The sequence below is a fragment of the Strix aluco genome, chromosome 14, assembly GCF_031877795.1.
Source record: "Strix aluco isolate bStrAlu1 chromosome 14, bStrAlu1.hap1, whole genome shotgun sequence".
Lineage (NCBI taxonomy): Eukaryota > Metazoa > Chordata > Aves > Strigiformes > Strigidae > Strix > Strix aluco.
Genome location: NC_133944.1, coordinates 16,121,395 through 16,136,794, shown reverse-complemented (window position 1 = coordinate 16,136,794; position 15,400 = coordinate 16,121,395). Strand labels below are relative to the sequence as shown.

At 41.6% G+C, this 15,400-nt stretch overlaps 1 protein-coding gene across 2 annotated transcripts in view; it reads left to right on the top strand.

Moving 5' to 3' along the window:
* Positions 1-15,400, top strand: part of ZNF423 (zinc finger protein 423) — a 236,299-nt gene that overhangs the window by 130,631 nt on the left and 90,268 nt on the right. For both annotated transcript variants that reach the window (XM_074839633.1, XM_074839634.1), the window contains 2 exons: positions 5,129-8,352; positions 15,105-15,189. In XM_074839633.1, the coding sequence (XP_074695734.1) occupies positions 5,129-8,352; positions 15,105-15,189 (3,309 nt within the window). The remainder of the gene's footprint in view (positions 1-5,128; positions 8,353-15,104; positions 15,190-15,400) is intronic.

The window sequence follows — 15,400 nt, the reverse complement described above, 5'->3', positions numbered from 1 at the left end:
AAACATTTGCTATGTAAACTTGATTTGCATTATTTCACACCAGCACTGCAGTGTAAAAGAGCAGCGTATGCTACGTGAGGTTCTTACTATAATCCATTGTAATGATCTATCCTTGGCTTTAATACATAGTGCAGCAATGCAAAATTAGCTGTAACCAGTACTGAAGATTTCTCAGTCCTCTATCTCTGTTTTGTATTATCATATTAAACATCTATGATAATAATAATTATTGAAATTGGTAGTATTTCTATCCGGCCTTCCATCTGAGGATGTCTCGGGGTTTCACAGCTATATAGAAGTAAGCCCTACAATTTGCCCTTGAGGAGCACATGGCTTTTTTCTATTATGGAGATGAGGAACTGAAACACAGTTCAGAAGCGTGTCTTATGATGCCCAGCTTGGTTTCAAAAGTACCTTACTTTTTTGGGTGCTAGAATTCCATCAACACCCAATTAAAGCGATTTGAGTGCTTTGACCATTTTTAACTTGTGTGCAGTGGAGAGGCTCAGAGAGAACTGGAAGTCTGAATTTAAATCAAACAGCAATCCTTTCCTCAACAATTGATTTTTAGTTTTGGTTTTTGTTAATTTAAACATTTCTCTTGTGTACTCGCTCTGTACTAGAGGAATAGACCTCACAGAATAACAGCACTTTCCAAATCTAACCTCCTTAGTTTATTGTCCTGTATGGAGACGCCTTCTGGGTTCAGGAGGGGAGTCTCAAAGTTGCCTCTTTGGCCAAGCCCTGGCTATTTTGTCAATGCCTGGGCAGGTTGTGCGGCCTCTTCTGAGCCCCATCATGTTCAATCTGTGCTGCTCTTCGCGCCCAAACCAGCTGGAATAAACTGGCCTCCCATACCATGCTGGCCACTTTGCGACATGCCCGCAGTGTGCGGGCACATGGAGGCCCTGTGGAAGAGCCACCTGAACTCTCCACACATAGGGGAGAGAGAGTGGGGAGGTTTTTCACTAGAGGGGAACCTGATGATACTCTACAGAGGGTTTAGGCCATGATGAACTTCAGGCCTGGGCCAGCAAATGGGGTCTGTGTGCATACCTTTTGTTCGTAAGAGAAAAAGCAGCTGGCTGGGGGGTAGCCTGGTTTGTGCAGCCCCTGCCCACAAGCGCTGACCCCAGGGCTGGGGCCACGCGGGTGACGAGACAGCTGAGCAAGCCTGTCCCTCTGCAACTGCTTCAAACGCGGCTCGGCCCAGTCTGGAGGGAGTGTAATGTTTCCAGCTAGCTTTGAGTGGTGAGATGGGCAAAGGTGTTTGCAGGGACTGTGACATTTTGTCTGCTCCATTTGGTTTCTATTAACAGTATATCTTTGAAATAATAAATATATCATCATCAGTGTATGCTGAGATGACAGTGCTGCTTACTCCTGGCAATCTGTGATGTGCTGTTTGTTCTAAGAGAGATCACATTTTTTAAGACTTCATTTTATTGTTTTAGCTTTGCAAGTATATTTCTGAATTTGGCTCATGTTATCTGGAAGATAAACAGAGAATGAAGTATGATTTATACTGCCGTTTGGCCAAATTGCTCTTATTAGAAGGAAAGATACATTTATTGAATGCATTGAGGCTGGAATTAGCTCCTCAGTGACGATGATAAATGCTTGCAGTCCCATAAACGTGCTGAACATTAAGTTGCTAAATTACTGTACCACTTGGAGATTGATTATCAGGTTTGGCCCTTTAAGCTTCATGACCCATACATATATCCCGAGGACTACTGACATTCTGAAGCTTCCTTAATGCTCTTTTTTTCCTAATTAAACTTTTTATTGAATTTTCTTACCCTTTTAATACTTGTTTTGATTCTCTTATGCGCAAATGACAAAAGCCTTGCACCAGCCATGTGATTCTCTATTTTAGAACAGTCCCACTTTACAGGATTAGCCATTTTTAATGACTTTAATCTCCTTTTTGAAAGTGATTTTTCTCATTCTGCTACATTCCTTTGATTGCATTAATGTAGAATTATTATTCTAACCATCATTGCCAGACATGTCACACCACATCTAAAATATATCTTCCCACTAAAATATTACTCTGGTAAAATACCTTAGAATTTCCTTCTCAGTTCATTATAGGTCTTTTCTTCAATTTAATATGGCAAGTTAAAATTAACAGGGCTATTTTTCATTCCATAAAGAGATTAATGATAATGAGTTTTCCCTAATTTCTTCAGTTTAGGCCTTCAGTAATTTAGTGTCTTGTTTGTAAAGAAGTCAAGGTATGTTGTTTCTGGGGCTTAAAATTTCCTAATTCTTTTTAGACTGTAAAAGTATGAGAAAACTGTGCAATGAAAGGAATCCAAAAGTTAAACAGGAAAATCAGTGAAAGGTCTAAATCAAGCTAACAAAAGGAGACAATCTTTGCTTTCAACTGTCTATGTAAATGCTTCCGTTTTTATTACAAACCCAGCTTTTCAATCTGAGAAATGTTAGGTTTTTTGAATCCAAATTATATTAGCACAGCAATGTCTTTGTGCATCACTCATAAAGTAATACCAGCTTTCTTTGATTGTGTTTTCTGAATAGCCCAATATGTTTGAAGAGCAGCAGCTGGAGGGGAACTGGCCCTATTTGAATGTTAGAGTGCATTTTGAGGTAGATGGTTCGTTTCAGAGGAAAAAGAGACCTAAAAGATTTGTTCGATTTACATGGTAGGCCAATGTAATTGTTGGCATAAGCAGATAGGGATGTAACAAATCTAAAGCCCAGCCTGTGTTACCACTGGATTTGGCCCACTGCATGTACAGTTTCAAAGCAGAACAATGAAGCTTTATTCACTTGAGCCGTTTTAAGTGCTCGGAGTTGTCCCCAGTGCAGTCCTTCCTCAGTGTGCTGCTCCCTGGCACAAGGCACCAGTGGTCTGGCAGCAAAAGGGAAGATACTTAAAATGCATATATTTTTATAACAGTTTCTGCAAAGTGGACATTTTAAATTATTTACAGCCAGTAAGCCTGAGCAGTAAATAACACAATGGTGGTGTAATTTTTTTTCCTGTTGTTTTTCTTCTCCCCCCCCACCCCCGCCCCCGGTAGACAGAAGTAGCGGTAGCAAACGCAACATGTGCTGCCCTAGTTCAGGCCCAGCATCCCCCTCTTGCTCCCCTTTGTCTCCTTTCCCCTGGAGGAGCCCAGCTGGCGAGAGGAGGGAATTAGCCAGCCCTGAGCTACCGGCACCTCCCCGGGGCCCCTAATCCAGGCGCTGGCAGCCGGCTGCCTTCTTCCCTCCGACGGCCCGTGGCCACAGGTCCGTGGGGACGGAGCCCCGGACGCGGCTGGCGGCAGAGCTGGGGGGACGGGGCGGGCGGGGGACGGGGGCTCCCCGGGGGCAGCGCGAAGCTGCGCCGGCAGCGGGGCGGGCAGCGGAGGTGGCTTAAATTGGGAACATGAGGCTTTGTTGCAGCTGCAGAGAGAGGCTGGTTCAGTGGTCGGGGGAACGAAGCCTGAGAAAAGTTTACTTAGAAATCAGGGGCTCGCTGTCTGTGTTTTAGGTTCGGGGTCGGCCTGGTTCAGAGGAGTTAGTTGAGCACAAAGATCTTGAGCATCTTAGAAGCGCCGGTGCTTGCTGAGAGCCAGGGTGCATTTTGGGAGTGGGAGGAAGCACATTCTTGGTGTCCAGCATCACTCTGGAGTAGGAAGTTTAATTAAACGGGGGAGCGTGGGGCGAGGGGAGCGGGCGCCTGACCTGCGCATCCTGGAAAAGCGGCAGCCCCATCGTGCGCCCCATCGCGCGGGAAAAGTTGTTTGGTGTGTGATTATTTGGTTTAGTTTTTCCAAGGTAGCACCGTTCTCTTTTTTTCCTGGGATGAAAAAGAAGGTCTTTGCCAAAGCAAACGGTGCCACAGGAGCTAGCCTCTTATGGTGGTGATATCCTCATTAGCCGAGCCTTTCTTTGAGAGCTTCTCCGCCGTACATGTGCTCTTCTCCGCCTGGCGACTCTGTAGTTGGCAGGCACAAGGAGTGCGCGTGTGGCAGCCTACACGCACAGTTGGGGATTTTTTTATTGGTTTGTTTTAGTAAGAGCTGAAGTAGGAACATTACATGTTTTATAAGGACAATGTATATGGATAACCAGTTCCATTTTTTGAATCTCCAAATGTATATGTGGTCAGCGCCTTCCCTCATTTATATGAATTTTATTTCTGCTTCATTCCATGGTTCAGTTTTATATCGGACTAGTGGCATTTTTGCTTCTCTCAACATCTCCGCATTTATTGGAATTAGGATATTTGAACTCGCTCTCTTCTGTTTCTTGTTAACAATTCTGTCTATGAAAGCAGCCAACGTTTTATGTATTTTTCCTAAAATGACTGTTTTGCTGCTGGAGTTGGTGCTGTGTTTCTTTATGGTAATATCAAATTATAAAATATTTTCCAAAGCCTCGTATTGAGCAAAGGAAATAGTTATTATAACAGAGGCTGGGCCATTGTCGGTTTATCCTGAAGTTGATTCTTTTGTGATGTCTTGAGATCTCCAATGGTGATTTTCTGGGCTTTTTTAATTTGTTTGTTTTTGTACCTAGCAGGCAACATTACCTTTCATACGAATGAATGTGGTAATGTACAGATCTCTTCTCTGGTTTTCTTGAGCTGTCTCAAATCTGATGCTTTTATTTTACCTAGATGTTTGACTCTGCTTTTGAGCAGCCTTTCATTCTGTTACAGTTTTGAGACACAACTGAAGGATTTTGTTTAATGGAGACATTACTTAAAATCACCTTGATGTAGCATTTAAAAAGACCCACAAAATCACAGGTGATCACTTAACACTGTAGCTTTTCAGAATGTTTGTATTGCTTCATTGCACATTGTGTTTCGCTTTCTTTATTCATCATTTATTGCTTTACAGTACAGTGAGCAGGTGTTAAACCTGCTAAAGAAAAATGCTTTTTATTAATACTATGTGTTGGCATATTTGTGAATTATGTGTACAAATATATTTTTATTTCTCTTTCTCAAACCTCATTTGAAATTCAAGAGATTTTTTTTTTAGTTGATTTTTTTTAAAAATGCTGTAGTAGCAGAAGCCCATAGTGTTGTTGAGAGCTTTGTCCTTATTTCACAGATGCACTGGGAATTGTTTTTAATCTCCTTTCTGCTTTCCCATTACAGATGGTGATGACGACCCACAACTCTCCTGGGTGGCTTCATCTCCCTCCAGCAAAGATGTTGCATCACCCACTCAGATGATAGGAGATGGGTGTGATCTCGGCATTGGGGAGGAGGAAGGGGGGACTGGCCTGCCGTATCCCTGTCAGTTTTGTGATAAGTCCTTCATTCGCCTGAGCTACCTTAAAAGGCACGAGCAGATCCACAGTGACAAACTACCTTTCAAATGCACCTACTGTAGCCGGCTTTTTAAGCACAAGAGAAGTAGGGATCGCCACATAAAGCTTCACACAGGGGATAAAAAGTACCATTGCCATGAATGCGAGGCTGCGTTCTCTCGCAGCGACCACCTCAAAATTCACCTGAAAACCCACAGCTCCAGCAAACCGTTCAAGTGTACTGTGTGTAAACGTGGGTTTTCATCTACCAGCTCATTGCAGAGTCACATGCAAGCTCATAAAAAGAACAAGGAACATATGGCAAAGACTGAGAAAGAGGTGAAGAAGGATGATTTTATGTGTGATTACTGTGAAGAGACATTCAGTCAGACTGAAGATTTGGAGAAGCACGTAATGACACGCCACCCACAGCTTTCCGAGAAGGCAGATTTGCAGTGTATTCATTGCCCTGAAGTATTTGCAGACGAAAACTCGCTGCTCTCACACATTCATCAAGCCCATGCCAACAAAAAACACAAGTGCCCTATGTGCCCGGAGCAGTTTTCTTCAGTGGAGGAAGTCTATTGCCACTTGGACAGCCACAGGCAACCTGACTCCAGCAATCACAGCATCAGCCCTGACCCAGTCTTGGGGAGCGTGGCGTCCATGAGCAGCGCAACGCCCGACTCCAGCGCATCGGTGGAAAGAGGTTCCACCCCAGATTCGACCTTAAAGCCTTTGAGAGGACAAAAGAAAATCAGGTCTGTGGACAGAGAGGAAAGCCAGAACTGGTCTAAAGTTACTTACAGCTGCCCATACTGCTCAAAGCGCGACTTCAACAGCCTTGCTGTTCTGGAGATTCACCTGAAGACCATTCATGCAGACAAACCTCAACAAAGCCACACGTGCCAGATCTGCCTTGATTCCATGCCTACACTGTACAATTTGAATGAACATGTGAGAAAGGTGCACAAAAACCATGCCTATCCTATGATGCAGTTTAGCAACATTTCTGCCTTTCACTGTAACTACTGCCCAGAGATGTTTGCAGATATCAATAGCTTACAAGAACACATCCGTATTACTCACTGTGGCCCAAATGCTACCCCTCAAGATGGCAACAACGCTTTCTTCTGTAACCAGTGCTCCATGGGCTTTCTGACCGAAGCAACCTTGACTGAGCATATTCAGCAGACTCACTGCAATGTAGGAAATTCAAAATTGGATTCCCCTGTAATTCAGCCAACACAGTCTTTTATGGAAGTTTATTCATGCCCTTATTGCACAAACTCCCCCATTTTTGGCTCCATCCTGAAGCTTACAAAGCATATTAAAGAAAACCACAAGAACATTCCTCTGGCACACAATAAGAAGTCAAAAGCAGAGCAGAGTCCAGTTTCTTCTGATGTTGAAGTCTCTTCCCCTAAAAGGCAACGGCTTTCTGCTAGCGTAAACTCAGTGTCTAATGGTGAATACCCATGTAATCAGTGTGATCTAAAGTTCTCAAATTTTGAGAGTTTTCAAACCCATTTAAAGTTGCATTTGGAGTTGCTGTTGAGGAAACAGTCTTGCCCTCAGTGTAAAGAGGACTTTGATTCCCAGGAGTCTCTTCTGCAACATCTCACCGTACATTACATGACAACTTCAACTCATTATGTATGTGAGAGCTGCGACAAACAGTTTTCTTCGGTGGATGATCTGCAGAAGCATTTGTTGGATATGCATACTTTTGTGTTGTATCACTGCACCCTTTGCCAAGAAGTTTTTGATTCCAAGGTATCTATCCAAGTGCATCTGGCAGTCAAACACAGCAATGAAAAGAAGATGTATCGTTGCACAGCCTGTAACTGGGATTTTAGGAAGGAGGTGGATCTCCAGATCCATGTGAAGCATAGTCACTTGGGAAATCCATCAAAGTCTCACAAATGCATCTTCTGTGGTGAGACCTTTAGCACAGAGGTAGAACTGCAGTGCCACATCACAACCCACAGCAAAAAATACAACTGTAAGTTTTGTAGCAAAGCTTTTCATGCCATCATCTTGCTTGAAAAGCACTTGCGGGAAAAACATTGTGTTTTTGATGCTAGCGCTGAGAATGGTACAGCTAATGGCATGACCCCAACAAATAAGAAGACAGAAGGGGCAGATATCCAGAACATGTTAATGAAGAATCCAGATACTTCCAACAGTCATGAAGCCAGTGAGGATGATGTAGATGCTTCTGAGCCCATGTATGGCTGTGACATTTGTGGGGCTGCCTACACAATGGAGGTCCTCTTGCAGAACCATCGTTTGAGAGATCATAACATCAGGCCTGGGGAGGATGACTGTTCTAGGAAGAAAGCAGAATTCATCAAAGGTAGCCACAAGTGTAATATCTGCTCAAGGACCTTTTTCTCAGAAAATGGCCTGAGAGAGCACATGCAGACCCATCGAGGCCCAGCTAAGCACTACATGTGCCCCATCTGCGGGGAACGCTTCCCATCACTCCTGACCCTGACGGAGCACAAAGTCACTCACAGCAAGAGTTTGGATACAGGGACGTGTCGGATTTGCAAAATGCCACTGCAGAGCGAGGAGGAATTTATCGAGCACTGCCAGATGCATCCAGATCTCAGAAACTCCCTCACTGGGTTTCGCTGTGTGGTTTGCATGCAGACGGTCACCTCTACCCTTGAGCTGAAAATTCATGGGACGTTCCATATGCAGAAATTGGCAGGAAACTCTGCAACTTCATCGCCCAATGGCCAGGCCTTGCAAAAACTCTACAAGTGTGCGTTGTGCTTGAAGGAGTTCCGGAATAAGCAGGACTTGGTAAAGTTGGATGTGAACGGCCTTCCCTATGGCCTGTGTGCTGGATGCATGACCAGGAGCACCAATGGACAGTCTTCGGGCTTGACTCCACAGGAGGTGAACGAGAGACCGTGTGGCAGTCTGAGGTGTCCAGAGTGTAGTGTCAAATTTGAAAGTGCTGAAGACCTAGAGAGCCACATTCAGGTAGACCACCGAGACCTGACACCTGAGACTAGTGGCCAAAGGAAAGGTACCCAGACGTCCCCTGTTCCCAGAGTAAGTACAGCTGAACTTTTAAGATGTCTGAGGGATAAAATATAGACTTTCAATGTGACTGAGAACTAATCTGATGTTATTTTTTTTAAAACTGTCACTTTATAAAATTACTTGTGCTACTATAAAAAACAGCAAAACAGGAGGAAAGGTAGAGTAACACACATAGAAAAATTAGATGTTGCTCAGCCTTGCAGGCTCCTTGATTCCTAGTGGCAGCGCATCAGATTTTTCATCATAAAACTGCCCTAGATTTACCAACAGAGAGCTGAGACACTTGAGCAGTGGGGATTGAGTTTGTCCATGAATTCTGATGCTACTGAACTGGCAGATCTGGAAAAGCTGGGGTATTACCATGAGGAAAGGAGATACTGAGTACCCAAACAAAAAAATTTCTGATCTGTCATACTTGAGGAATGAGATTATTTCTTATCAGGAAACTAAACACGAGCAGGAGGATAAAGGAACTTTTGAGGAGAAAATGTAGTGAATTCCACCTTACCCCCCAAATTCTCACCTAAACTAATTTCTGTGCTAAAGAGCTTGTCCTTTTGGATGTCTGTCGAAGTGAATGTTGTGAGGCTACTTGGATGTCTGTGTGTGTACGTGTGTGCTTGTGCATGTGTGTATGATTTTAAAAGTGATTTTAAAAGGATCTGCTTCATGGCCCTCCTGTAAGATAAGTAGTTTTCTTAGCAAATCAGGAAATTGTCTAATGCAGGTTACATGTAAGTGTGCTCTCCTTTAATGTTTGCAGATAACCTGCTTTCCCATTTCTTAGCTTACAAGATACTCGGGAGCACACAGATCCAAGTAAGGTTTCAGAAGCCTACTCAGGAGATTAATATCATTTGCAGTTTATAGTCTTTTAAAATTGTTTGTTGACGTTTTGGTTCAAGAATGGGCCAAGTCAGTCCTTCCTCTGTCAGGAACAGATGGAATGAGAAGTAGATTTTGGAAATCTTCTCGGGAGACCAACAGCAGACACATCTGAGTATTGATATCATCTGACATTTTTAATTAAACATGATGGGGTGAGATTTTCAAAAGTATCTAAGGAAATTAGGCACCCAACTCCTAATGAATAATTCCAGCTGTAGATGCCTGTTTATGTCAATCTGCTAATTAAAGCACCCACAAACACAGTTTACTGCATTAAAAGAACCTGAAAATACCATTCAACTAGAACACCAGAGGCTCAATAAGTAAGTAAGTAAGAGAAGACCCTAAGTACATCCTGAGGACACAGACTGAGATGCCTCCAGCAGAGCTGGTGCAGGCTCTGTCCCCAGCAGGACTTGTTAGCTGCGGCTCAGTGCTGGGGCGTGCGGGGCTGCAGCATCCAGTAAGCTGGGCTGTGCACGGCCAGCTCGGAGCATGGCACTGCCTGTCCCGGCACCCGCTGGCCTCAGTGCCCCTCTCCAGGCTTCTGAGAGAATCCCAGAGAGAGTTTGATATCTTGTCTTTTTTTTTTAATTCTTTAGTAAAACAACTGGATATTGTTCCCTCTCCGTGCAGTGAATGTGGGACTAAGCCTCCAGGCACACACACCTAATTCTGCAGAAGAATGAGGAATGGAAATATTCCCCCTTTGGTGTGATACCTTTTGAGAGTTCGGTTGGGGCTCTAGTTAGGTCATTCTCCTTCCTCCTCCTCAGGCCTTTTATTTCCTTCTAAATTCTTTAAAACTGTTTGCTTAGGTAGGACTAATTCTTACTTCATATGGCTGTGCCTATAGCCTGAAGTATTACCTCTTCTTTCCTATCAACTATCAGAAGCAGAATACATTGCCATTTTCTGCTCGCTCTTCTTGCCTTAACTCTTTCTTTTCAGTGGCAGCTTCCATACTTATTCTCTCAGGGGAGAGTTTTAAGTTCTTCAATAAGGTAAATGCTTTGAATTTCATCCCATGAGGAAAAGTCTTAGTTCCTTTGTAGAAGATAATGAAAAATCAGCATTTGTGATGATGGCAAATGGTACCTTCAACAGGTGTCTATGGCCTGCACATATGCTAATATCAGAGACCTTTATGGTATGCATCCCAGGAATAAATATATTGATATTAGGAATAATTCATTATCTTACCCTTATAGGTGCAAGACCTGAATTCTGATATCAGTTAATGTGGAAACTATTGGTGCTTCACTCAGGTTTCTCAAGGCAATGAGTGCCCTTTGTATCTGTCTAGCACAGGGGTTTTCAAAGAATTACACTGTCTTTTAAATTGTGATAAATATCTGTATTTCAAGAATAGCATTTACTTAACTTCATTGGCTTCATAGGAAAGCTAAGCAAGTTGAACACGATCTCTCCTGTCGTCTTGTTAGCATGCTGCGCACAGGTAAAATACCATTTTACTGGAGCAATCTTAAGTGCACAATGCATGTAGAGTAATCTGCAGATGTCCAGAGAAGAGCAGCTTCTTTCCTGTTCTTGAGCACTTCTACATTTCTTTTTTAAATGCCGTATTGATTTTTCTTTCTTAAACAGAAAAACAGTTGAAGATTAGGACAAAGTACAGTCAGAAAGAAAATATAGGGAGATTAGATTTTAAGTAGTGGGTATATGTTTCAGAGTAAATAAGAATAAGCAGAATGAAATCCAAGCAAATGGAAAAGATGACGATGACATACAAAATCGGTAACTTCTTTCAATGTCACTCCACCAGCAGTTATACTTCTTGAATTGAAGAAGTGAGTGTGGAAGCCTAAAGGAATTTCAGAAAAAAACTTATATGAAGATTTAACCCCGAAGTGAAAGAAAGGAAGAAAATAAGTATGAATAAAGAATGAAAATATTTGGGAAGAAAAAAAGATTGAGCAGAGGAAGAAGAACAATTCCTTTTTACTGTATGGATTTGTGTATATATGCACATGGATATAACACCACAAAGGGAGTGTGAATATTTTATTATATTTTGTTTGGGTTTTTTACTATTGAATTTTTGGAGGTTTTGCTCTGAAAATCAGTTAGAGACAGCTAGATGAGGATCAAAAACCACTCAGTGGTTGGCAGTTTTGGGGTTTGGGGTTTTTTTAACCATAAAAATGGAAGAAAGGACATAACCCTTGAAAATGCTGCTATATTCTGTCTTCCTCACTTACATTTTAGTATGGCAAACAGCCAGGAAGAAGTATCTGTGAGTTGATCACCTTTGTTTCTAGGACATCTAACTAGGACCAGTCACGATGGTCAACAAAGATAGATTTCCAGAGGGACAAAGTTTTTGCCTTGTGTACCTAGTAACATCTGCATTGGAGGATTTTAAGTCAAGTCAGTGGTCTTCCATAAGGAACTCAGTAAGAGGAATAAATAAAATACACTTAATAGTAAAAGATTGCTCTAACATCAATTTGTGCTTGATTCTTATAGCTTTATGCAAGATATTCTGTTTGGATAGGACTACAAGTTTTTTTATTAGATGAGCATCACAAGTGGAGGTACCATTCCAGTATCTGGCACATCTATAGCTCAAGACCTTTTTTTATTCTGTTATACCAGAGGTAATGCTTTCATGTTTTTCTGAACATATTTCTGTGCACAGGAGCTTCAGTTTTGAATACATTTTATTAATTCCTTTTAACATGTCTTCTAGAGGAACGTGCATGTCTTGAGAAACGTGACTGGTTGTTTAGTATTGAGATTTCTTATTGCCCCTTGTAATACTGGAAGCAGTCACGTTTCAAGCTGCTCTTTCTCTTACACAGATTTATCCTTATTTTGTACCATAGTTATCATGAACAGTGCTTGTTTAACACTGACAGTGGCAAATGCTTAGACTTTTCTCCTGCACACTTTCTTGGACTCAATTACTTCTCTTTGTTCTCCCCCACACCCCTTCTCTTCCCTTGTAAATCCACTTGAATGGAGGAATATTTTCTTTGTAGAACAGGAAACCATTTCCAGATTTAAAGGACAGTCTGGAAAACCCATGGGAACAATAGTTACTTCAGAAAAGAAACCAGAACCCTCTGTTGTTATTACTACTATTTTGTGCCAGGATTAGAATTAAATATCTTGACTTAATGGGGATGGAGGTCTCAGCTGAAGGCCTGCTCATCTGGTCTCCTATGTCACTTAGATGCTGTCACCTAGACTCTGTTAGGTCCTCAGAGTTTGGGCACCTTTGTTGTCACCACTTGTGAAGACAAAACTTAAAAAAGATATAAATGACCCATTAATAAATTAGTTTGTGAAGCCATAATATCCACAAAAGTGGTAGCAGAAGATCATATGTGGTACCACAAATAACACAACCTTGTATTAAAACTAGTGCTCCTCATTTACTGAGAATGGAAGTCTGTTTTTGTGACATTCTTCTAAAGAGAAATATTAATGAGCCAAAAAAACAGCTCTTCCATCTCTTGCATATGCATTTGGCTGCTTAATCTATCTATAGTTATTTCGTGGCCTGTATGAGGCCGTTTATTAACCTCACTCCCTATCAAGCAGGGTACCCTATCACAAGAGCCATTGCCTCAGTTAAGCTGCTCTTTTGCATGCACGTGTCTCAGTTGAGGCTAAAGATTATACTCAGAGGAAGTCTGAAATCTGCCATCTTCTCTGAGGGGTGGTCACGCCAAGCAGAGTGTTTTATAAGTTTGTGAAATGGTGTGGAGGAGTTCGCACTGGGTCTGTGGATAAACAAAGACATCCTGTCTCCAGATCTGTTAGTAAGTAGCTTTCAGAAGCACCGAAATCAATTAAAAAAATGAATCATTTGTCTGTGTTTAATATAACTTTAAAGGTTTGAAATAGAGTTGAGCTGAAATATTGTCCTTTTTAGCTAGTTACTTAGGGAACCCTCATAACAGAGATAAGTGTTGAACAAGGCACAGAACTTAGCTTTGAAGTTTTAAAAAGAGGAAGGTTTCAAGTTTTAAATGTGACCACATGAATCATTCGCTGCCCAATCCCATTTTTCACTTCCAATGTTTTTTGTGTTTTGCTTTGTTTTGTTTTTAAAGTTAGCAGCCCTCAGCATGTGTATGCCAGTGTGTTTGAGAGGACATGCGTACGTATGTGTGCTGTGCCTGTCTGCCGAAATAGATTCCCAAGAAAGAGTGCTGCAGAAATCCAGCTGCTTTTCCATTAACAGCCTTGATTTCCAAATGGACTCCAGGAGGATACTTTTTTGAGCCGCCTAGGGATAACTAGCCAATCCAAACTATTTTCTTTTATATGGTTGGCTGTGTCAAGTTTCGGCCAATGGACTATAGCCTTCTTCCTATTATTGTGTTAATCACCCATTGTTATTTTAGTCTAGAAAGCCCTGCCTATGTGCAAACACATACTGCGTACAGAATTCATGGAATATGCATAGCATCCATAGACTGGTGCATTTGTTATTACAGTATTACAGCATGTTCATTAACCTCCAGCAGGCTAACTTGTTGCCATTGATGACATGGGAAGTAGTTAAGAAGCTCTTGGCAGCACCTAATTTGTTCTTTCCTCAGCAGGTGCTTGAGGAAATTGGATCCCATGCGCAGAGGAGGTGACAGCAACTCCTCTGTTTAACTGAAAACTTCTGACTTTTTACTGCTGTCCTAAAAATGGGATTCTGTACCTAGGTGTGGGGTGGAGGCTGTAAGAAAAAATAATGTCCATCTAAAAGTGCGCAAAAAATACCAGTAAAATATTTTACTTCAAAAAAGTTAAGAGGGTATTGTTTACTGAATTGGGTTTCTCAGGGCTAATGGCTTGGGGTTCCATTCCTCCGCTAACTGAGCTTGTGGCCAACGCACAGAGGTTTCACATACCTTCTGCTGTCATCCACTCTAGCCATAAGGATACGGACTGCGTGCTCATGCTCGCCCGGTGGCAAGAGTTGCAGTAGGAGTTATTCTCTAGGAAGAAGTAGGTACAAAAGGCCCAATTTTTCTAAATTGCACGTCAAAAGATGTCTGTTTAGATAGCATATTCCCATGCAGTAAATGAGCATGCACATTAGACCAAGGCACTGTACTCCTGCTTTGGGAAATAAGAGTTTTTGCAAGTGTACAAAAGCTTAGCATTTGTATTTTGTTTTTTTCCTAACTTGGGTGTCTAACTTACCCACATGCATTTTATTTTCTACAAATGATTTCTTGGATTTTTTCCTGTCATGTTGCACAAGTTCACGCACCACTGTCAATGTGAGTGCAAACCCCATTTTCCCTATTTGAATAAATGGTTCATGTAATTGCCTCTTCACACTATCTCCTGACTTCTGCAGCTAAGCCTCCCTGGTATGACTTTGAGACAGAGAAAATACACAAAAGATTGTGCTAGGAAACAATTCTTTGTGGTAATGAAGTTTTTCCAGGATTTCTGATAGGACACAATTACAAAATGTATTTTTTCCTTTTGTCCTTCACTTCTCCAAGTAACTATAGGTGTTTTGCCTCCTGTATTTTGAGTTTAACTAAAGAAGAAAGTTGATCTTTTTCTGAAAATGGAGGAAGTTTTACTGCAATGGGTTAAATGACACAAGCAATCTGATTATGGCTCAAGTACTTGATCTGATTTTCAAATACTAGCATTTGAAATTTTTTAAGTTGAAAATAAAAATTCTCTTAAAGGAAGCTGTTAATTAGAGATTGTATTCATGGTCCCGCAAAAGCCCCCCCCCAACTTGGTGTCTTGTTGGGAATATATGAGCAGAAAAGGCCTCAGTGGAAGAAAGTTGAAGCACATAACATGCTGTATTCATGATCACACTTGCCTTATGCTACAGTGCAGTTTTCTCTAATCTCTTTTTGGTTATTAAACAGAAAAAGACCTATCAATGCATCAAGTGCCAGATGACCTTTGAGAATGAGAGAGAGATACAAATCCATGTCGCTAACCATATGATTGGTAAGACATTCTTTAAACTAGGCCACTCATCGGCTGCTTGTTTTTTGCTACTCTTTGAAATTCACTATTCTAATAACTTGTTAATATTCATGCTGTAATTTATTTTTTTTATCTTTCAAGGAAAATGATTTTGATGTAATGATTCTTCACTTCAAAGCTTTTTAAATATGTGGTTATAAAAGTGTTACTGCTGAGCTTTTTTCCTTATCCT